The sequence below is a fragment of the Hyperolius riggenbachi genome, chromosome 1 (genome assembly GCF_040937935.1).
Source record: "Hyperolius riggenbachi isolate aHypRig1 chromosome 1, aHypRig1.pri, whole genome shotgun sequence".
Lineage (NCBI taxonomy): Eukaryota > Metazoa > Chordata > Amphibia > Anura > Hyperoliidae > Hyperolius > Hyperolius riggenbachi.
Window position 1 is genome coordinate 592,991,790 of NC_090646.1, and position 24,632 is coordinate 593,016,421.

The following is a 24,632-nucleotide window of genomic DNA, read 5'->3' on the forward strand; positions in this document are numbered from 1 at the left end:
TATAAATCCTCATAGGAAGTGGGGTAGAACGTCCGGTATTGTCTCCAGTGTGTTCTGTGCTTCCGTTTCTCATTGGTTTTCTTTATCCGGATGGTGCAGTCAGGCTCCGGTCCGGGTGCGTGGGCCGGATGAGCCGGACCAAAAAATAGCGCATGTTGGAAAAGTGTCCGGAGTCCGGATCCGGTCCGGCTCCGTACTGTACGGAACGGACGCGTGTGAACGTCCGAATAGCCTTTGCATTGCTATGCTGAACGTACATTCCGTTTGTACAGTATACGGTCCGGATCCGATCAGGCAGATCCGGACAGGGAACGCTAATGTGAACCGGGCCTAAGTGTCCCTCTTTCTCATATCAAAAAGTTGGAAGGTATGAAAACAGTAATATGTTGCATTGATGGTTAAACCATTTTGGGAGGTACTGTATTTTTTGGACCAAAAGACTCACTGCCCCCCCCCCAAGTGGGGGAAAAAAGTCACTGCGTCTTATAGTCCAAATGCAGGGAGTTCCTGACTTGTGAACACCTGCCAATATGAATCTCCAACCCAATGCAATGTTTGTGACTCCCTGTACTGTGCCCATGCAGAGGAGGACACAAGGGGTCAAATGGAGGACACAGAGATACACAAAGGGACATAGAGGAGGACACAAGGTGGACACAGAGGGGCATAGAGGAGGACAGAGGCAGACACGTGGGGGACAGAGGAGGACACAAGGAGGACACAAGAGGTACAAGGGGGCAAAATTCACAAGATGCACATTCACCATGGATGCACCAGGTTTAGTACATATATATATATATATATATATATATATATATATATATATATATAGTTACATAGTTATTTTGGTTGAAAAAAGACATACGTCCATCGAGTTCAACCAGTACAAAGTACAACTCCAGCCCGCCCCCCACATACCCCTGTTGATCCAGAGGAAGGCGAAAAAAACCCCACAAGGCATGGTCCAATTAGCCCCAAAAGGGAAAAATTCCTTCCTGACTCCAGATGGGAATCAGATAAAATCCCTGGATCAACAGTATATATACATATATTTTCCCCTGGTTTTCGTCCTCTAAACCTAGGTGCAGCTTGTGGTCAGGAGCTTCTTATAGTCCGAAAAATACGGTAGCCCATGAGCAGAACTCCCTTTGTATCACAAAAAATGGTTGCCATTTGCTTCTGCACTGACCTTTGCGCACACACCTTCTTTTGCTTGGGGGAACCACTACGCCTCCATTTCTTAGACTGTTCCTTCACCTCAGGATCATAAAAGTAGATCCATGTCTCATCACCAGTAACCAGTTTGTCCAGATAATCTGACACATTTTTTGCAAAATGTTCCAAAACAGCCAGCGATGTCTCCACACATCTCCTCTATGGTTCAGTTGTCAAATGTTTCGGGATCCAATTTGCGGCAAGCTTTATCATTTTCACTTGGATAATGTCACCAACTCTCTCACGTGATATTACCAGATATGTAGCAATACTTTTGGCTGATATTGGCTGCTCCTCCATGATCATGTCATAGATGGCTTTCACATTTGCAGGCACAGAGACAGGGACAGAGACAGGGACAGAGACAGGCCTTCCACTGGGTTTCTCACTTTTAACACAGAAATGGCCAGTTTTAAAATTGACAACCCAATGTTTAACTGTTGCATATGAAGGGCCACAGGCACCCAAAGTTTTTGACATTTCATCTTAAATCTGCTTTGAACCTTTCCCTTGGAGAAACATGAACTTGATTATGGTCCTATGCTCTTCTACATTGAACCTCTTTGGAGATGTTGCCATGTTCACTTTGGACTAAAAAAAAAGTTAGGTTAAAATCATAGGTAGTTGATTTTTGCATCATTAAATATAGTCAAGTAGGCCAATACATCCTGCAATTGTCAGCTTTCTAACTCATTTTTTTTTCTGGGTAAGGCTCAATACCCCCGGCCCTCATAGAAAAGATGAAAATAGAATAGTACAGATCAGAAAAAGGAAGAACAATTTAGTTTTTATATTTTGTTAACTGTAATAAAAAACTTTGTGCACTATAATTATTTGAAACAACATGTATTTGTTAGGTTTATATAGCTTTGGACATGTGGACCAGTAAAGGTCGGGGCAGAGCCTTATGTTGATGGACTCCTATGTCCCTGGGGAATACAACCCTATATGGGGTCATAGGGTTCACAAAGCTTGGGTTTTTTAATTGTTAAAGAGAGTCTGAAGCGAGAATAAATCTCGCTTTAGACCTCCTAAATAGCAGGGGCATTTGTGCCCCTGCTAAAATGCCGCTATCCCGCGGCTGCACGAGGGTCCCTGTCCCCCCAAATCCCCTCCGTAATGCGGGGGAGCGCTTCCGCATTGGGGCAGGGCTAACCGCCGCAGCCCTGCCCCACGCGCGTCTGTCAGCACGTATCTCCGCCTCTCCCCCGCCCCTCTCAGTCTTCCTTCACTGAGAGGGGCGGGGGAGAGGCGGCGATGCGCCGCTGATAGACGCGACTGGAGGCAGGGCTGCAGCCGTTAGCCCTGCCTCCAGGAGCGACCAAATGCACGACCAAGTCGTGCTGGGGTCGGTTTGGGGGTGAAGAGACCCCCTTTGTGCAGCGCGATAGGGGTGGTTTAGCAGGGGCACACGTGCCCCTGCTAACTTTGAGCTCTGAAGCGAGATTTATTCTCGCTTCAGAGTATCTTTAAGGAAAGAAATGACAAAAATATGTATGAATATTACAGGGATGTTTTATAAACGTTTCCCCTGTCAAATGCATCCATGCACACTGTATACATGTACACAACAGCTTTCCCCAGCAATCTCTTGAGTTCTTGTACACCCATCATGGACCATGCCCATTTTATGCTTTCACCCACTTAGAGCCAACAGTATTTTTGATAGAAATAAAGTCAAGACCCTCTGTTTGCTGTCAATGAGGAGCAGCTATTTGGTCTATAAATAACTATTTTCTAGTAATTCCCTTGATAGCAAAATTCTACTAGCCAGGCAATTGCCTATAGATTATTTGCGTGGCATTGGCTTAGTTTAATCAGCTGTATATGGGGACTGAAACCCTGGTGTCGGGCCAGACGGGTAAAAGAGGTGTGTTTTTATGAGCACAGCGCTGCTCTATTTCTTTTTTCCATATTACGTGTGCTCCGGACGCCTGCAGCTTGCGCCTTACTATTCACTTACACCTTCCCGGTTAGGTGCCCCCTCACCTCTAGTCAGAGCCGGATTAAGGCTAAATGGGGCCCTAAGCAAAGTAACTGATTTTGGCCCCCCATCATGTCGTAATACAGTAGAATCAGAAGATGCAGCTGCACAGCAACATGCCGCACACACAGGGGCAGCCAAGCTACTAGTTGCTATGGGCAACAGCCCGCTTTCCTCTGTGGGTGCACAATGCAGGGAATAGCAGCGGCAAAATTCAGAGTGAGGGCTGGTGCACACCAAAACCCGCTAGCAGATCCGCAAAATGCTAGCAGATTTTTAAACGCTTTTTTTTATTTTTATGAGGCGTTTTGCTAGCGTTTTGCGGATTGCTGCTGCGGTTTTCAGTATAGTAGATTTCATATATTGTTACAGTAAAGCTGTTACTGAACAGCTTCTGTAACAAAAACGCCTGCAAAACCGCTCTGAAGTGCCGTTTTTCAGAGCGGTTTGCGTTTTTCCTATACTTAACATTGAGGCAGAAACGCATCCGAAATCCAAAAAATGCCTCACCCAGGCATTTTTCGTTTCTGCAAAACGCCTGCCGCTCTGGTGTGCACCACCCCATTGAGATACATTAACCAAGCAGATCCGCAGCCGCAAGCGGATCTGAAAACGCGGAAAAAGCCGCTCGGTGTGCACCAGCCCTGAGAGATGAATGGCTGGGACATTTGCACTCAGGGGCTCACAGCAGCAGCACTTTCCCTCTGCATCTCCAGCCTGGCAATAGCAGAAAGCTCTGGACACCGCCAAACCGGAAGCCGTTCCCCAGACAGAATTACATAACCACCCCCACCACCGAACAACCGATTTCCTCCCAAATTAGACAGCCACAATGCAGCCTCCACCCCCGTGAATACGATAGTCCAGCAGAGAAGGCAGCCGCAGTGGGGGAGAATGACAGCACCAGATGACTCACATTCACCTATTGCGATCCAAGCAATAGAGGTCCCGTCATCCGGAGCCCATTTGTCTCCTCTAGAGTGCTGCCGCTCTGTTACTACTACTATTACTACTTCCTACTTCCTGTCTGATCTGAGAATCAGGAAGTTCAGAGCGAACGGCTGCACTGTAAAAAAGATAGATGGGTTTCAGATGACGGGGTCTCTATCGCTTGGATCATGAATAGGTGAGTGAGCGTTTGCCATCTGCTGCTATCATTCTTGCTGCAGCTGTGGTTCTCTGTGGGAAGGGAGGGAGGAGTGGGCAGCGGCAGAGCGCACAGTAGCAGGAGGGGGACCTAGGAGGAGAGCCTGGCTCTGAAGACAATCAGCAGCGCGCGGCATCATTTGACAAGACAAGCCAAATAACATTTATATCGTGCTTTTCTCCTGGCGGACTCAAAGTGCCAGAGCTGCAGCCACTAGGACGCGCCCTATAGGCAGTAGCAGTGTTAGAGAGACTTGCCTAAGGTCTCCTACTGAATAGGTACTGGCTTACTGAACAGGCAGAGCCAAGATTCGAACCCTGGTCTCCTGTTTCAGAGGCAGAGCCCTTAAAGGGACTCCGAGCAGTGCCTGTGGGTATGCCTTTAAGCATACCTACAACTAATTAATTACATCCTCACACCTACCAGCATGATGTTTGTAATTATATCCCCCTGGGTTCCTTATATTTCATTGCATTGTGCTGAATCGAGCTGCCGACTTTGGAGAAAAGTCGTCCTGTGTAATACAATGTAACTACGGAAAGATGCATATCATTTTGAAGCTCTCTTTCCAATGATAGATAAACTGCCACCCTACGCCTTTTAGTTTTCACTATTTTCGCGATCGAAATAACCGTGGCCGTGATTTCAATCGCGAAAATATTAAAAACTAGAAGGCATAGGGCGACCATTTATATATCATTGGAAAGAGGAGAAAGAGAGCTTTAAAATGATATGCATCTTTCCATAGTTACTGCACTGCTGGTTTATGTGCTGATGGGGCCCCTTTGACTCTGAATGGGGCCCCAAGCGACTGCTTTTGTTGCCTGGTCGGTAATCCGGCCCTGCCTCTAGTGTTGATCGAACAGTGCTCGGCACTGTTCATTATTCCCTGAACATTCGCCTGTTCGGGTCAAGCACAGTATGGTGCTCGGCTGCACTGTTCGGTCTCCTCCCCTCGCCTATTGGCGCATAGCAGGCAGCCAATAAGCGGCAACGATGCTTCTTCCACAGCTATGGTCACATAGCCTAGCTGGCTGTGACCATAACTGTGATTGGCCGAGCGGGTCACATGGTCGGGTATATAAATACCTGAACACCCGGCTGGCTCTGCCACTCGCATTGGGGTTTAGCTTGGGGTAGGTAGGACACAGAGCTAGTGGTTAGGTGCCAGCACTGCCAGCCAGGCCAGCCACAGTGCCCCAGCCTCACCACCACTGCCAGCAGCAGCCACAGTGCCCCAGCCTCACCACTGCCAGCAGCAGCCACAGAGCCCCCGCCTCACCACTGCCAGCGGCCCAGCAGCAGCCACAAAGCCCCTGCCTCAGTCACCATTGCCAGGCATTGGCATTTGGCAGTGCCACAGCCTCACCACTGCCAACAGCAGCCACTGAGCCCCTGCCTCACCACTGCCAGTGGCCCAGCAGCAGCAGCCACAGAGCCCCTGCCTCACCACTGCCAGGCATTAGCATTTGGCAGCAGCCACAGTGCCCCAGCCTCACCACTGGCAGCAGCCACAGTGCCCCTGCCTCACCACTGCCAGCAGGCACTGCCAGCCCACTGCCAGAAGCCACTGTGCTTTCAGTACTTTCAGTGCCAGCTGGGAACAGTTGGGCCATAAAAAACACAGTTTATTGCATTTTACTGTTGCTTATTGTTGAAAAAAAAAACCAGTACTTTCAGTGCCAGCTGCGAACAGTTATGCCCATTAAAAACACAGTTTATTGAATTTTACTGTTGCTTATTGTTGAAAAAAAAACCTGTACTTTCAGTGCCAGCTGGGAACAGTTGTGCCCCTAAAAAAACATTTATAATTTGCTTTATTGGCAGTCAAGTATAATTGGTGCACTGCTCTGCAAACATGAGTCCCTGCTTTTATCCTGAGCCTAAGATCTATGTGTAAATGCCCCCCCCCCCCCCACACTATTTCAACCCAAGTTTTTTCAGGCCTGCAAAGCAGGCATGCTCGGGTCCCCATTGACTTCCATTAGGCTCGGTGTTTGGCCGAATATCCTGAACATCTGGACCATGTTCGCCCGAGCCGACCCGAGCCCGAATAACTGGGTGTTCGATCAACACTACTCACCTCGTCATCGGGACCGCCAGAGGAAAAAGCATAGGAGGGGAGGAAAGTAGAAGCAGGCCCAGACTGTAATGGAGGGGAATCAGAGGAGGAGGAGGGAGAACCCAGCAGATCAGATCTCCTAGAAGCTATAAAAGCTCTCCAACTCAGCCTAACAACAAGATTAGACACCCTCCAGACAGACCTCTCCTTTGTAAAGGACGATATGAAGAAGATGAGGGAAAGGGCAGTGGAGTCTGAGAGGAGGATCAGTGACCTGGAGGATGCCATTAGGCCTCTGCAGGCAGCACAAGCTGACATTAATACCACTTCTAACTCACACAGCCTGAAGCTGGACGACCTTGAAAACCGGTCTCGCAGATCGAATCTCCGCTTTGTGGGCTTCCCAGAAAAGTCAGAGGGAACCACCCCAGAAATATTCCTAGAAGATTGGATAAAATCCTCCATTAGTGATCTAGAACTCTCTCATACCTTCTCTATAGAGAGAGCACACAGAATCCCTGGAGGCCCACCAAAACCAGGTGCAGCACCAAGACCTATGATAGCAAAACTGCTTAATTATAGAGATAAGGTGGACATACTCCGCAAGGCAAGAAATTCCCCTGACCTTTCCTATAATGGCATAAAAATCTCCATTTACCAGGATTTCTCATCCGAGGTGCAGAAGCTACATATCTCCTTCCAGGCAGTGAAGGCAGGCCTTAGAGCCAAACAAGTGGAGTACAATATGCAATTCCCTGCTAAGCTCAGGGTTCAATACAGAGGAAAGACACTTTTCTTCACGACTCCAGCTGAAGCAATTACTTGGATGGAAGCAAAGGGCATTCCTATCCCAGTTCTGGAAATGAATAGGAAGCGCTAGCCTTGTGGGGTTAAAACTGTCCCTTTTTGTCTTGACACAAGATAAGTGATCAGCTACTGTTAAGGAATCCTCTTAGAGCTTTGCTCACGGGTGTTGATTCAGACTTTGATGGAATGATCTACATTTGGTGAGATATAATATTGACTGAGCTCTTAAGTAGCTTTGAACTCTGATATCATGTACTCATCTTTTTGAAAATGCACTACCTTTAGAAACTATTGGATTTAAAGTGGATCCGAGACCAAGTTTTGAAGTCCCTGTTTTTGTGCCTTTTGGACATTTTTTTAGGGCATTACACTTTATAATTGCCTATTTCTTTCTATATTATATAATAAAACCTAATAAAAACAGAAAGCCACGCCCCCTCAGCTCCTCTAAACGCCGCGGCTTTCTGTCCCAGGCTGCAGTCACTCATGGGACCTAATTATCGGGAGGAGGAGGCTCTGGCTAAGGAGGAGGCATAGGCGGTGATTCAAGTCTAAAGGCTGCTGAACTCACGCGATAGTAGCGTGAGCAGCAGCATTTGTCAGAGGGTCACAGTGACAGCACATAAATCTGACCTGGAAGCTGGTAAAAGAAGTAGCGGTGGAAGCCAGCGTGTCCCTTACTTGTGCTGGCTATTCTGTTTGCAGACCTGCAGATCAGCGCGGCATGTGTATCAGAAGCTGCCCCTCCTCCCTTCCAGGAGATCAGCGTGGCGTAACTCCCCTGACTCCAGCGTTGAAGTTTTCTCTTGTCTGCACTCTGCTCCTGTAGCTCTGCCTCTGGTCTGTGTTCCTGGTCTGCATGTCATGTGAGTTCACCCGATATGCAGGAAGACCAGAGCACAGAGGCAGAGTTACATGATCGGAATGCAGATAAGAGAAGACTTCCACGCTGGAGTCAGGGGAGTTATTATGCTGCGCTGATCTGCTGAAATGGAGGAGGAGAGGCAGCTTCTAAACACTGACACACACACACACCAGGGGATGGATGGATGGATCCTCATTCTAAAGAGGGAGGGGGGTGGGGGAAGTCTGTCCTGGCAAAAGCACTGTGTGTAGTGCAGCCACGACCCCCTCTCTCCAGCCTAGTAGTCACACATCCTCCTATCCTAGCTGCCGGGAGATATGAGCCCTGCAGGAGGGCTGCTATCTATGGGGACAACTCTCTGAAGTGTCCTGTCACCTGGGCATGTATGCATAAATATAGAGCAGGCTGACAGGATCCCAGACCAAGTTTTGATGTCCTCCTTTTTGTGCCTGTTGGACATATTTTTTTAGGGCAATACACCCTCCAAATGCCTATTTTTTATATATATCACCTAATAAAAACAGAAAGCCAGGGGTCGGTAAGCTGCACTGACATGAGGTCTGATGTTCACACAGGACAGCCCCAGCACACACTGAGCATGCACGGGATTTCGGAGGCAAGGGGAGGGAAGGGGGTGTGTAGGGGAGTGGAGTTTTCACAGTCTGAGGTGTGGAGATAAAGATAAGATTACCTGTGGCAGCTCTCATTGTATAACAGGAAAAAAAATGTATTTACTGATGAAGCTGTTTGCAGCTAGTTTACTGTGTAAACCATCCAAACTTAACTAAACTAAATAAGGACAAATCACTTGTTATAGTTATTTTTTCACCTCGGATCCGCTTTAAACCCACTGTATAATTTTTCTCATATCTAAATGCTTCTGTCACTGAACTTGAAGACAAGCAGCATTTCCAACAGAGATGAAACACTTTCTACAGCTCACTAGTGACACCTGATGGTCTTCCTGTGTTTAATCTCAGAACAATTCCCTGTTAAATCATTCCAAAGCAGAGTTTGGTGACTGGGTTTATGAGGGGCAGTGCTTCTCTCTCATAGCTAAAAGGTGGCACCTGCTGGACAATTTTGTTTACTAAAGTAATGAGATTTCCCCTGAATGTGCTGTTGATGTAGATATACCTTACTGAAATATGTAACTAACATGTCTCATGCAGGCATCTATCTGCAAGGAACACTGAATGTTAAATTTTTGCTCATCTGAGTAGGGTTGAACTCTTGGGTTGAAATATCTTTTTCCCATAGCTGAAAGCTAATAGTTGCTGAACAATCTTGTTGATTACGTTAAGTTAACAAGACCTTCCTCTGATTGTGCTGTATAGGCAAATGTACATTACTGAAATATGCTACTAATACTTCTCTTGCAGGCATCTACTCTCAGGGAACACTGAATGTTGAACTTCTGTTTATAAGCATTGGTTTTTCCTACATATTGGTTGAATGCGCTGGTTGCACAAGCGGCGGTAAATCCTAAACAATGCCAAGCTCACATTGTTGTTTTACAAGCGCGGGCATTCTACTAAAACAAGTGGTGTGCCTCTGTAGATGCAGCCGATTTCACCTGGCAGGCCTTTTTAATGAGCCCACGAAACTGCATCATAGACGATTACATCCTCTCCTGGGCAAGGAAATGGATAAAATTGAGTATAACAATCCTAGAACACAGCTAGATGGGCAGAACAGTAGGGGGGAGAAAATATTAAATGATGGGCCACAACATAAACAACCTATAGGTTATACTCCCCTGGTGGCTGGATCGGGAGAGGTTAGGATACAAGCCCAAATACTGCGCTAGTTTAGTGATTGCTGGGTGTGGTGGGGGCGGGGATGGTTGCGAAGGGTATCCACCACTAATTCACAAGTGTGCCAGACATAGCGGCCTTTTTTTTCCCTAGTTAATCAGAAAGTTAAAGGGACTCCGAGCTCTGAAAAAAAAGGAAAGTTGTACTCACCAGGGGCTTTTTCCAGCCCAGTGCTGGTCGGGAGGTCCCACGCCGGCGTCCTGGCTCCTCTCCTTCTCCCCGCTCCGGAATGGCTGGCAGGCCGCAGCCCGGGCGACACTCTCCCGAGTGTCGGGCTGCTTCTTCCGCATATGACGCGGATTACGTCACACGCCGGTCGCCTCGCGTCATCACGGCGGCCGGCGTGAAAGTACTGCGCATGCGCGCTTTGTTCGCGCATGCGCAGTACTTTCACGCCGGCCGCCGTGATGATGCGAGGCGGCCGGCGTGTGACGTAATCCGCGTCATATGCGGAAGAAGCAGCCCGACACTCGGGAGAGTGTCGCCCGGGCTGCGGCCTGCCAGCCATTCCGGAGCGGGGAGAAGGAGAGGAGCCAGGACGCCGGCGTGGGACCTCCCGACCAGCACTGGGCTGGAAAAAGCCCCTGGTGAGTACAACTTTCCTTTTTTTTCAGAGCTCGGAGTCCCTTTAAGGGCTCAAGACTCTCTGTAGTTTAAGACAGGGGGTAGGGTGGGGGGGTAAAGGAAGTAGAATTATTACGCTTCACACTCAGGGTTTACACTCAAATCAAGTGAGTGATGTGGTATAGTTTTTGTTGTTGTTTTTTTGTTGTGTTTATGTTTGTTTACACGATGCTAGTCTGGTGGACCCCCTATCGGCTAATTTATAAGCAGCAGTGTCTCAAAAGAAGAAATGGTGAGCAATCCTGCCCTATTGATATGATAAAATTGTCACTGTGACTCAAATTTCGTTACTTTCATGGAACGTTAGAGGCTTAAATAACGCTATTAAAAGAAAACTCGTCTTTGACCAGATCCGTAAACTTGCCCCACAGATTATCTGCCTCCAAGAAACACATTTACTGGGGGCCAGAGCATTTCTTCTCAAAAAGCCCTGGATTGCACATTATTATTTAGCTCACCATTCCTCCTTCTCTAGGGGTACAGCAATTTTAGTGGCCAAATCTTTCCCGGGCACCATAACAGAAACTAGAATAGATCCCAAAGGGAACTATGTAATCATTAAATGTCTAATAGAAAGTCAATCGTTACTAGTAGCCGCCATATATATTCCACCCCCATTTAACCGCTCTGTACTGGATGACCTAATGAAAAAACTGCACCCCCTCATGGATGGTCCCATAATGATTATGGGGGACTACAATGCCGTGATAAACCCAAAACTAGACAGACTACATGAAAAAGGCAGAGCCTTCCCTACATTTAACAATTGGCTAGAAACATATTCTTTACAAGACATCTGGCGATGGAAATACCCAGATGACAAGGTTTTCTCCTGTTTCTCAGATTCATATAAAACGATGTCCCGAATCGACTTGTGTCTGGCCTCGCAGGAGGCTCTGACACTGGTGGATTCTATTGCTTACCTGTCGCATGGTATATCAGACCATACCCCACTGCTTTGTAAATTAAGATGGCCAAATTTAAAATCTCAGGTGATGTGGAGAATGAACCCCTGTTGGTTGGAAGATGAAATGGTTCTGAAAGAATGCCAAGATGGTATGAGGGAATACTGGCATTTTAATAAAGGTACAGTGGATGATTCCATATGTTGGGACGCGGGTAAGGCGGTGCTGCGGGGCTGTTTTCGTGCTTCATTATCTAGAATAAGACAAAATGAGGTGGCACTTCAGAATTACCATGAACGGGCAGCAGGTGCAGCTAAAGTAGCACTTATAGCTAATCCCACCGAGGATAACTATACTACCTGGCAAAAAGCATGCCGTGATCTTGCATTGACAAATCTGGAAAGAACTAAGCGGAAAAATATTATTGACTCACAACGTTTCTTTGAGTTCGGAAACAAGTGTAGCAAACTACTTACATATATGCTGAAAGCCAACTCCGACCTCAGAGCCATTCCAGCTATAAAAAAACCCTCAGGGCTTTTCGCCAACACATCACCTGAGATAGCTGAAACCTTCACAGAGTTTTACTCCGATCTGTACACTACTAAAATTGGAGATGTGAAGGTAGAAATTGACGAATTTCTGGGGGGCCTGGATCTGCCAATATTATCAGATGAGTCAAGAAAAGACCTGGACGCACCTATTACATTTCAAGAAATAGCCATAACAATTGCCTCTTTCAAACATAACAAAACACCAGGCCCAGATGGCATTCCTATTGAATGGTACGCTAAAAATAAAACGCTGATGATCCCTCACCTCCTATCTTTATATCAACACATCCTTAAAACGGGTTACATGCCACCCTCTATGTATGAGGCCCTCATTACGCTAATTCCCAAACCCAATAAAGACCCCTTGTATTGTGAAACATACCGCCCAATCTCGCTAATTAACACCGATATCAAAATTCTTACCAAGATTCTAGCAACCAGACTTAACGCCCACATAACTTCAATTATACACCCTGACCAAACGGGATTCATCCCAGGCCACTTAACCAGGCTCAATCTTAGACGCCTCTTCTCCAATCTTCAATTTCCCCACACAAACGCCGGAACTAGAATAATACTCTCCCTCGACGCCAATAAGGCATTTGACTCCATTGAGTGGCAATATGTAAACGCTGTTCTAAAAAAGTTTGGGTTTGGAGAGACTTTTCTTAAATGGTTTCAAATCCTTTACCATAAACCCTCAGCCAAAATTAAGATTAATTCCTTGATCTCACCGTCCTTTAAAATTGCCCGGGGTACCAGACAAGGGTGCCCTTTATCACCACTTCTTTTTTGCGATAGCAATAGAGCCACTTGCCCAAATGATTCGACTCCATCCAACAATTCAAGGTCTAAAAATCAATAACCTAGAAGAGCGTATTTCACTCTACGCCGACGACATGCTGGTGTATTTGGCAGATCCGGGTCCCTCCTTAGACTCTACCCTTGAGGTATATAACAAATTCCACAGGATTTCGGGACTCTCCATTAATTGGTCCAAGTCCGTCTTGTTCCCACTGGACGACTTTGACCATCAAATAATCTCAACATTCTCACAATTACAAATAACTTGTCAATTTAAATACTTAGGAATAATAATTCATCACCCAAAAATTCCTTTTGTGGAATCAAATTTGTTACCAGTTTTGGAGCAGGTAGAAACGAGGCTAAAAAAATGGCAATCCCTACCATTGAATCTATGTGGCAGGATATGTATAATTAAAATGATAATTGCCCCTAAGATACTCTATGTCATGCAGATGTCGCCCACTTGGATACGCCAGTCCCTCTTCAAAATAATAAATTCACTGGTCGCCTCCTTCATATGGTCTGGCTCAGCTCCCCGTATAGCTCTATCTACCCTACAGCTTCCCACTTCCCAGGGAGGCTTGGCCCTCCCAGACTTCTTCAAATATCATTTGGCAGCTCAGCTGGTCCCGATCCAGAGTTGGTTGGGAGGGGACAGGATGGATTCGAGTCTGGCGACTGAAGCTGACATAGCGGGCTCGTATGAGCCACTCCTAGAGGGCTTACGCGGCACCTCGCTCATCAACAATACAATCAGAGTGTACAAAAGGGCTCGAAAGGTTCTGGGGGAACCACTTAAATACTTTTCTAATAATTCCCCATTATGGGGTAACCCCAATTTATCTGAATTCCAAACAATCCCAGATGTAAACTTCTGGCATAGACATAATATCAAATATGTCTCACAAATATTTAATGATGGTTCCTTTAAGGATTTTGTAACCCTTTGTACAGAGTGTAATCTTCCCAGACATTCTATGTTTAGATATTTTCAATTGCGTGATGCAGCGAGGGTCCAAATGGGCCTAACTGAGGTTTCTCTAACTCCCACAGGATTGGAAGCACTCCTTTTAACAAGGAACTACACTAAACAAATCTCCAAGCTATATAATTATATTATGACCCAGACAGCTGACCACAAAATCAAGGCTATTAGGTCAAAATGGACACGCCTGGACCCAGAACTAACTCAGGAGAGTTGGGATGAGCATGCTATGTTTTTTAACATAGTAATTGCTGCATATGACAAACTCATCAATATTAAATGGGTTCACCAAACATATCTTACTCCACTAAGTCTCTCCAAAATGGGCCCAACTCAGTCTGGTAAATGCTTCAAATGCAAAGCAGATGGAGCAGATTTCTTTCACTGCGTCTGGACGTGTCCATTGGTAAACAAATACTGGAGGTCAGTTGTGCATTTCCTTAGGGATACGCTACAGCTGCCAGTTGTCCTTGAGATGAGGTTATGCCTTTTGGGAATAGTAGGAGATATAATTTGCAGTAAGAACCAATTGATCCTGCTCAGAATCTTAATATATTACGCTAGAAAAGCTTTATCGATCAAATGGAAGCTTCCAGAAACTCCCTCTCTATCTGATTGGAAGAGGTTAGTCAATCTCGCCTTACCTTTATACAAAATTACCTATCAATCGCGCAATCAATTCAAGAAATTTAATAAAGTATGGTATAAATGGGTTGAATCCACAGACACCTTGATTCCCAATTTAGATATCGACGTCATGGTGCAAGACATACATATGCCTTAAGAATATCAGTTTCCGTTAATTTCGAGATAGAGGCACTGTTGCTAATTTCCTATGTCAAAAGTGTATATTGACACCTGTTGCTCTGTTGTAATTCTTCTCTGATAAGCTCAAATGTAAGATGTGTGAGGACACTAGACAGCATTAATGTGTAATGTGTTGTTGTGTTTAATGTTTTTATTGAAAAATAAAATAAAAATTCTCTATAAAAAAAAAAGATTAGGCTGTGTTAACCGTTTTTTTCTGCAGGCTTAGATTAGTCAGAAGGGACCTTTCCCCTTATGATTGAAAGGTGGTGGCAGTTTACGTGGAACATTGTGTATATAGTAAATTGTGTTTTCACACGTTCCTTCCTGGTCTGTCTACCCAATTCTATATGTCCAATTCCAGTTACTCCAGCACATTGGTTTCACCCTGGAGATGGTCTGTAGGCTAAATCAGATTGGGAGGCACTAAACTAAAGCTGGGCAAACTACGGGGGTTAACTCATCTACATATCGCTTCCTGCATCACGTCTCCATAGTAACAGGCCGTCAGAGAGAGGAGGAGGCCAGACGTGTTAGGAATGCGGCCCACGGTCCGCAGAATAGTTTGCCCAGACCTGCACTAAACTGTCTGACCAGTAGGGTTGTGTGATAATTTAAGGGCCTGTTTCCACTAGTGACGCACGTGTCCTGGTGTTCGAATACTGAGACGAATTCCATCAGCCATGCCATGCACGGCTATGGGATTTGCAGCCTCCCGCACCATTTCAGATGGCAGTGTCGGCCAAATCGCTACGCAAGCGATTCGGTCGGCGGCGCCATTGTACACTATAGCAGTCCTACCTTATGTGTCCCTCCCCCACCCTTAAGCTTGTAAGCCTTTGGCAGGGCCTCCCTCCCTGCCTTAGTCTGTCCTTCTTAATTTTGCTACCCCAGCAATGACACCCTTCTCAAGGACTACTCGGACTTGATTTGCCAGGTCTCTGTAAAACGTATTTTATACCCTAATTGTATGCATAACCTTGTGCTGTGTTGTAAAACCGTTTGCTAACGCTCTCTCTGTCACCCCTTGTTGCAATAGATGTATCCCTATTTATTGTCCAGTGCTGCGTAATATGTTGGCGCTTTATAAATACAATGAATAATATTAACAATAATAATATCATAGATGTGAAATATCAGCATATCTAGCACAGATTTATGAAAAAGGGGATGGGACATAAACAGAGGGAACCTAACCTGACCTTCATACGTAATATGGACAACAACAAATCTACCTGGTCAGTGTGGACAGGGTTTATTTTAACTGTTTTTTTTTTTTTTTTTATAGACAATAATATGGCTGTACCCCTAGAGTAGGAGGAATGTTGGTCTGTGACTAAGTGGGCTATCTCTGGTGTTCATACTTCTGGCCTGTAGATGGCACTGTGATACTACTGTATACATGATTGCATAAGATTATTCTGTGCTGTTTTAGATTTTGTTGATCCCTGTTCCTGCCTGTCTGTGTGTACTGGAGATAGTGTTGGGCGAACAGTGTTCGCCACTGTTCGGGTTCTGCAGAACATCACCCTGTTCGGGTGATGTTCGCGTTCGGCCGAACACCTGATGGTGTTCGGCCTTTTAAGTTCGGGTTCGCCCCGAACTTCTAATGGCCGCCGAACAGGGCCGAACAGGGCCCCTGTTCGGCCGAACAGGGCCCTGTTCGGCCGAATACGGCCCCCCTATGGGGTCGCAGGCATAAGGGGGGAGCATGCCCCGATCGCGGGGGGGGGTCGGAAATTCCCCCCACCCCCTCCGCTAGCGCTCAGCAGTGAACCGCCCGCTGCCCGGCCTCCCTCAACGCGTCACTCTCCGGACTCCTCCTCCTCATTCAGTCACTGCATAGTGCCGCCCACTGCCAGCCACCCACACTACCACCGGACACAGCAGGTACTTCTTGAAACTTTGTTATGGGGAAGCGGGCAGAGGGGGGAGCGCTAGCGGAGGGGGTGGGGGGAATTTCCGACCCCCCCCCGCGATCGGGGCATGCTCCCCCCTTATGCCTGCGACCCCATAGGGCCCCCAAAAGCTGGATGTTCGGAAAGTTCGGGGTTCGGCCCGAACATGCCGAACATCTCGGCCATGTTCGGCGAACTTTCCCGAACCCGAACATCCAGGTGTTCGCCCATCACTAACTGGAGATAGGAAGCAAAGCATGGCTTGATGTACAGAGCTGCTGTAATCTGTAAATAAACCAGTTATTTTGCATCCATGATTACATTTTATAGGGATTACATTTTTTATATAATCAAATACCAGGCCTTCTTAAATAGGGATGCTCATTTGGATTCCGCAGAAATGCAATTTCTGAAATTCCGATCGGAATTTGCATTTCCGCATCGGAATACGGAAATTGGTAATGCAAGTGTGTTAGGCGGATTTCCGCCGGAAATCGCGGAAATTTCCGTCGGAAATCGCGGAAATTCTGCCCGACTTTAACATCGATTTTCTCAAAAACTATAAGGTCTTTTTGAAAACTTTTTTTTGCATCTTGTTCACAAGATTCAGTTTAATAAACCCTGAAAATTTAGTGTTTCTAGGACCTACGGGGGCTTTGCTATTAACCGCTAAAGTCGGCAGATTTTTACTGTAAAGTAAAATGCAGAAAATCTGCATCTGCCTATTTTCTGCATTTATATTACAGTAAAAATCGGCCGACTTTAGTGGTTAATAGCAAAGCCCCCGTAAGTCCTAGAAACACCAAATTTTCAGGGTTTATTAAACAGAATCTTCTGAACAAGATGCAAAAAAAGTTTTCAAAAAGACCTTATAGATTTTGAGAAAATCGATGTTAAAGTCGGGCGGAATTTCCGCGATTTCCGGCGGAAATTCCGCATTGGAATGCGGAAATTCCGCATTGGAATGCGGAAATTGGTACCGGAAAGCGGAATCGGTAATTGGCAATGGCGGAATGCGTATTTACCGCGGAATCGGAAATTGGCATTTCCGACCATCCCTACTGGTGCATGCCTCTCACATTCCATGACAGATATTAAAATCAGCCATTGCACCTATCAGAAATCATAAAACTTCAGCGTGCAGTGTTTGATCAAAGTAACCTCCTCCCCCCCCCCCCTTCAAAGAAACCAACCCTACATTACATATCAGGTATACAGTGATGTCATACTGCAAGCTAATGGCGGAAGCGTGTACAATAGCACAAACTGAGAACACAGTGCAATTCCTAAATTAGCAGAATGGGGGATTATCACAGTGTTATTTAGATTGTAAATTCACAAGGGCAGGGACCTGCTCCTACTGTTTCTTATTTTGTTATACTTTATCATATGTGTACCAATTCTGGTGATATCTCAAACCACACATTAACTATATACTGTATGCAGGGCTTTGACTTTTATTAACTGCTAAAAGTAAATGAATCTTACTTTCAGAATTTAAGTAGTTAAAATACATATCACCCCATGTAGGATTAAGCAGGATGCCCTTGTCAGTGCCTCTGGTGAAGGCATCCTGCTTAACCCCATATGGGTTGATATGCATTTTTTCTACTTGCAGCCCCGTTTCTAGGGGCGAGTAGGCTGTGAGACCGCCCTGATCGCTGAGGGAGGGGGGCGCTGTGATGGAGGGGGGAGCCGTGGCTGAGCCCCACTGGAGCTCAGCCACGGGGAGGGCGGCCGGATTTCTTCCTCCCTTCCCCTCCCGGGGGCCGCTCTCCGTGCTCCCCTCCCTGCTGCAGAATAAGCGCATCCTATTGAGCAACTCACCTCCCTGCTCATCCCAATCGCCGATCACTTGCCGCTGGTCTCCTCTGCATAACCGCTGATTCACGCTTTACTTCCTGCTAATCAGGAAGTAGAGTGTATCAGTGGCTATGGCGAGGAGACCAGCGGCAAGTGACCAGCTTTTGGAGGAGAAGGAGGTGAGTTGCTCAATAGGAGGCTTGCCTGTGCTTATTCTGCAGCGGAGGGGGGAGCACAGAGGGCGGCCCGGGGAGAGGAAGGGAGAGAGAGGAGTTGGGCTACCCTCCCCACGGTTGACTCCCTCCTCCATTATGGGGGAGGCACCTACCTATCTAACCTATATTGCGGCACCTACCTATCTAAACTATACTGGGGGCACCTACCTTTCTAACCTATACTGGGGGCACCTATCTATCCAACATATAATTTGGGTTCCTACCTATGTAACCTATACGAGGGGCACTATACTGAGGGCTTTTACCTATTTAACCTATACTGGTGGTACCTACCTATCTAACTTATACTGCGGGCACCTACCTATCTAACCTATATTGGGGGCACCTACCTATCTAACCTATACTGGGGGTTCCTACCTCTCTAACCTATACTGCCGGCACCTACCTAGCTAACCTATACTTTGGGTGCCTACCTATCTAACCTATACTGGGGGCAACTATACTGGCTACCTATATTGGAGGCACCCACCTAGCTAACCTATACTGGGGGCACCTACCTATCTAACCTATACTGGGGCAACAATACTGGCTACCTATACTGGAGACACCTACTGTAACGGTCTGCTCAGCTGTCTGCACGGGCAGACGGCTGTTTGTCCATTCCTTAAGTCTGAGGGCTGCAGGTCTCTGGAAAAAAGACCTGCCTGGGCTTTGCAAGTTTCAGACCTGCTCTGCTGCTGGGCAGTTTGCATACACTTGTCATGCAAATGGCCTAGCTACCTCCTTTGTAGGCTTGCAGTATAAATACCATATGTTCCCAGAGTCCTTTGCTGCTCATAGAGGTTTGTTCCTGCTGGACTCACCTGGGGTGTCAGCCACTGCTATCTTAGTATAGTTAATTCTTGAGGAGTGCTCCTTGCATTCCTAGTTAGTGCAGTCAGTTTGTGTATAATTTGTACTGCCTATTTTGTCGTGTCTTGTCTGTCGCAATTGCGCTGTCGCCAGCGGTGGTTGATAGCGAATCGCTCTGTCTTGTTTGGATCGCACTAGCCTCTAGCGGTAGCGGCTGTGGATCCTTCTGATCGGAGTTCCTGGAGTGTAAGCTGGAGCAGCGGTTGCTACTGGCTACCTCATCTGTCTGTCTTGTTTGGATTGCACTAGCCTCTAGCGGTAGCGGCTGTGGATCCTTCTGATCTGAGTTCCTGGAGTGTAAGCTGGAGCAGCGGTTGTTACTGGCTACCTCATTTGTCTGTCTTGTCTGTTTGTGCTCATTTGTGTTACTTGTGGCTAGTTAGGGTGGCGTGCTTGTCTCTGTTGCGCTTTTCGTGCGGAGACCGCGCTGTAAACGTGTTCGCTGTTGCGAATGAGTGCGGTGTTCGTGTTTAGCTAGCGTTTGTTATTTTCCTTATCTTTTATTGTTGTTTTGCTGTGCCTTTGCTACTCTCGTGCTCTGTCCTGCTCAGTCTGGTGTCACTATTTGGCAATAGCCATTCTTGCGATTGTGTTCCCACTTCGTTTCCGCCGTTGTGTGTTCAATGACGCTGGGTGGCGACTAGTTTGGTGGACACACATTGATTCTGTCTCTTTGCTCTCTCTCTTTGGGGGCTATCTTGCCTTGTGTTGCTTCTCTTCGTACAATTTCCATCTGGCATTTGTGGCAGTGCAGAGGGTTTATTCCTCTGCACTCCACAGCTCCATCTGGCGGTGGAAATTCCCCTCTTCTGGTGCTTGCACCAAAAGCTGGGTTCTAATATTCTGACATGCTTGTGGAGGACTTCCACAGTGTCAAAGATGTGCGCTGACCACGGAGATATCCCACAATTGTTACACCTACCTGGCTAACCTGTACTGGGGGAATTATACTGGCTACCTTTACTGGGGAACCCATGCCTGGCTACCTATACTGGGGGGACCTATGGCTGGCTACCTATACTGGGTGCAACTAGACCTGGCTAACCTATACTGCGGGCACCTTGTAGGATGTCAAAAGCACGCTTACATTGGCCAGGAATCGAACCCAGGTCAACTGCTTGGAGGGCAGCTATGCTCACCACTATACTACCATAGCCCCTTAAGAGAAAGTGCCATTAGGGGCTATGGTAGTAATAACATAGATTGTAGTGTAACTATTTCAACGAATGTACCCTTCTTAAACTTGAAGATTGTATACAAATGTAAGCAGACTGCAGAGTGGCGCAGCAGAAGTGTGCTGGGCCCATAACACAGAGGTTGATGGATTGAAACCAACCTCTCCTAGGCATGATTTCATTTTTGCACCTCGCTTTATCGCATGGGCAAAACTGTTTCCATAGCCCTGTAAGAGAAAGTGTAATAAGGGCCCTGCCATAACATAGATATTATGGTAGCTAAGACTACTCCTGGGCCTTTCTTGTAGTTGAAGAGATGAGTGAACTGTGACACCACACTTAAAAGAAAACAAAACAAAAAAACAGCAAACAGAGAAGCTTCCCCATATTGGAGCATTGGATTTGGTAAAGTTTTAAGCCAATGTGTTGTAAGACACAAGTAAGCTTTAGGTTAGCAGGAATGGTTGCATGACCACCTAGCTTTTCATCCTTCCCAGGCCAGCTAGGCTGGCTTCAGCCTGTAGTGTTGGTAGTATAGTGGTGAGCATAGCTGCCCTCCAAGCAGGTGACCTGGGTTCAACTCCTGGCCAATGTATGTGAGCGTGCTTTTGACATCCTACAAATCCCTGGAAGACAAGATCCTCCTAGGGAGGATTACACTCCCTGATTGATGTATATGTTACGGCCAGAACCCGAAGTTTGGCCACTTCTAGTTCTGGCCGGCCACTTCGGGTTCTGGCCGGCCAATGCGCGAAGTGGCCGCTGCGCTGCGGCCAATGTTAGAAATGGAATGATTCCTCTGAGGTTAATGTATCTTCTGGCCGCAGCGCAGCGGCCAAACGTATAACAACTTAGTGAATTTATTGCAATTCAGCCGGCGGCAATGTAACAATTCAAGCCGCCGGCTTTTTTTTTTTTCTGCCTCTCTCTCCTCCCCCCCCGCCTCTCTCGCTCTCCTATGGGCCGCCGGTGGGGACACGCGTGTCCCCCCGGAGTCGTTCGTCGCGGCAGGGGGATCCTGCTGTTCTTGCAGAGCGGGTGCTGGCAGAAGCAATGTCTGCAGCCTCCCCGCTCTGCTGCCCTGGCGCCACGAACGACTCCCGGGGACACGCATGTCCCCGCCGACTGCCCATAAGAGGAGAGAGAGAGAGAGGCAGAAAAAAAAAAAAAGCCGGCGGCTTGAATTGTTACATTGCCGCCGGCTGAATTGCAATAAATTCACTAAGTTGTTATACGTTTGGCCGCTGCGCTGCGGCCAGAAGATACATTAACCTCAGAGGAATCATTCCATTTCTAACATTGGCCGCAGCGCAGCGGCCACTTCGCGCATTGGCCGGCCAGAACCCGAAGTGGCCGGCCAGAACTAGAAGTGGCCAAACTTCGGGTTCTGGCCGTAACATATACACATGCAGTAGTGTAGGCCTGCAATTTAGCATTGAATGTGATTTCTGCCCTCAAAACACTGCTTTGTGTGAAAACTATTTTTTTTTCTGGGACATTTGACGTGTATCCCAGTCAACCATGTCTCCCTCCAGGTGGTAGATGCTTTGAAACATATTTTCCATCATTTTTCTGGCCACCATAATTTTTTCTAATTTTACAAGTTTCGCCTCCCCATTGAAGTCTATTGCGGTTCGCGAAAGTTCGCGCAAACCAAACTTTCGCGGGAGGTTTGCGAACCCGGTTTTCGAACCGAAAATCGGAGGTTCGGGCCATCTCTATTAGAAAAACGTAATATTAGCCAATACAAGAACATTACGTGTTTGTATAAGGATTGTCCCATAGAAAACACCTTACACTTATACTGTATATCTGTTTAACGTTCTTCAGCTGCTGTTATCATTACAAGATCTTCGATCTTCTGCACCTGACCATGACTGCTGAAATAAAATAAGTATGAAGTCAACAGACAATGCAAGCAGCAATAAATCGTAAACGCTTTTCTCCTGTTGGATGCAAAGCACTTGAGAGGCAGCCACTAGGGAATGCTTAGTAGGCAGTAGCACTGTTAAGGAGTCTTGCTCAATAACTCCTTACTGAATAGGTACTGACTTAGTAAATAGGCAGAGCCGTGTGAGGATCAAACCTTGGTCTCCTATGTCAGAAGCAGAGCCTCTATCCAGCCACTAACATCATATATGCAGGAAATCGGCAGAAATGTAGCAGAAATCTGGCATGGGGGTTGAGGGTGGGCGTGTTTGTGGGTGGAGTTATAGTGGCTGGATAGTGTACTGGTTAAGGGCTCTGCCTTTGATATGGGAGACCAGGGTTCGAATCCTGGCTAGGGTTAGTACCTATTCAGTAAGAAGTCCTTGGGCAAGACCTCCTAACATTGCAGGGTGGCCCCTTGAGCACGCCCTTAGTGGCTGCAGCTCTTGAGCGCTTTGAGTCCAACAGGAGAAAAGCGCTATACAAATGTTCGGGTTATTATAGTCTATATAACAAGTGTTCCTAGACAGAAACTGCACAACTGCAGCAACTGGTCACCCTGATGACCACTAAAGGTAGCCACACACCTGTCTATTTTCCTGCTATATTACCAGCAGATTTGATTGCTCTGTATCTGTTAGAAATGTATGCCACATGTCTGACCAATCATAATTTTGATCAATTTCAGCTTAATATAGACTGAATTTATTGGTTGGACAGGACGGAAAATTTAAATTGATTGAGCAGCAGGAGAAAGATAGCATTGTACTGCATCAAGCAGTGCAGCCCTGCGGTTTAATTGATTTTCAATAGATTTCATACTGTAATCTATGAAATACCTATGGGCAGCATGTGGAAGTTATAGATCTATCTCTGATCAGATTCAGCGTAGAGAGGGATCTGATTTTTGCCACATTGGGTGGCCATATACTGTGCGCATTACATCAAATAAGGGAGGCAGGAAAAAAGAACACGGTGACGGGGTACAGCTGAAATCTTAAGATATTGTCTAGAACAATTATTTCTTACCGTTTCCTCATCTTTTTCTGAGATAAAATAATAAATACATTGAATTAAGAGTATTAAAAAAAGGGCAAAACATCGTCTATAACAATGAAAGTGAAAATATATTTACAGTCATAATGAGCATAGTAAAACATTGGTAAATATTACTGATATTTTACTACATCTAAATCTAAACCTACTCTCACACAGAACCCTCCCTCCTCTGAACTCTAAGACCCCTCCTGCTGGTGCCTAACCCTAAGACCCTTCCTGGTGGTGCCTAACCCTAAGACCCTCCCTGGTGGTTCCTAACCTTTAAGACCCCCCTGGTGGTGCCTAACTCTAAGCTCCCCCCCTGGTGGTGCCTACTTTAAGACCCTCGCTGGTGGTGGCTAACTCTAAGACTCCTCCTGGTGGAGCCCAGCTCTAAAACCCCCACTGGTGGTGCATAACTCTAAGACCCCAAAAGTAGTGCCTATACCTAAGACCTCCCAGTGATGCCGAATCCTAATGTGTAAATCACACTATTGGGAGGAGGTGACCAGAATACAGTAATAAAATACCTTAAAGAGAATCTGTATTGTTAAAATCGCACAAAAGTAAACATACCAGTGCGTTAGGGGACATCTCCTATTACCCTCTGACACAATTTCGCCGCTCCTCGCCGCATTAAAAGTGGTTAAAAACAGTTTTTAAAAGTTTGTTTGTAAACAAACAAAATGGCCACCAAAACAGGAAGTGGGTTGATGTACAGTATGTCCACACATAGAAAATACATCCATACACAAGCAGGCTGTATACAGCCTTCCTTTTGAATCTCAAGAGATCATTTGTGTGTTTCTTTCCCCCTGCATCTCTCATGCACTGAAGTTTCAGGCTGCTCATTTCTTCCTGCAAACAGCTTTGCCCTTGTTTATAATTCTTCAGTATGTGAAAGCCCAGCCAGCTCAGAGGACGATTTATCCAGCTTGTAAAAGATAAGAGAGAAGAGAGAAGCTGCTCTAATCTAAATAACACACAGGCAGTGTGCATAGAGGGGCCTGGAAGGGGGAGTTCATAGCAGAACCACAACACTGAAGAACTTGGCAGCCTTCCAGACACAGGCCGACAAGTCTGACAAGAGAGAGATAAGTTGATTTATTACAGAGACAGTGA

General features: G+C 46.5%; 2 protein-coding genes across 3 annotated transcripts in view; both read right to left on the reverse strand.

The window, feature by feature from the left end:
* LOC137558409 (granzyme A-like) overlaps positions 1-24,632 on the reverse strand; it is a 94,392-nt gene that overhangs the window by 68,061 nt on the left and 1,699 nt on the right. The window contains exon 3 of one of the 2 annotated variants that reach the window (XM_068271741.1): positions 22,341-22,420. The gene's annotated coding sequence lies outside the window, so the exon portion shown is untranslated. Of the gene's footprint in view, positions 1-22,340; positions 22,424-24,632 lie in introns of both variants that reach the window. The other variant, XM_068271740.1, reaches the window with a different exon arrangement.
* The window catches only part of LOC137541035 (mast cell protease 1A-like), a 54,775-nt gene continuing 52,502 nt past the window's right edge, over positions 22,360-24,632 (reverse strand). The window contains exon 8 of the mRNA XM_068262208.1: positions 22,360-22,423. Within this exon, the coding sequence (XP_068118309.1) occupies positions 22,360-22,423 (64 nt within the window). The remainder of the gene's footprint in view (positions 22,424-24,632) is intronic.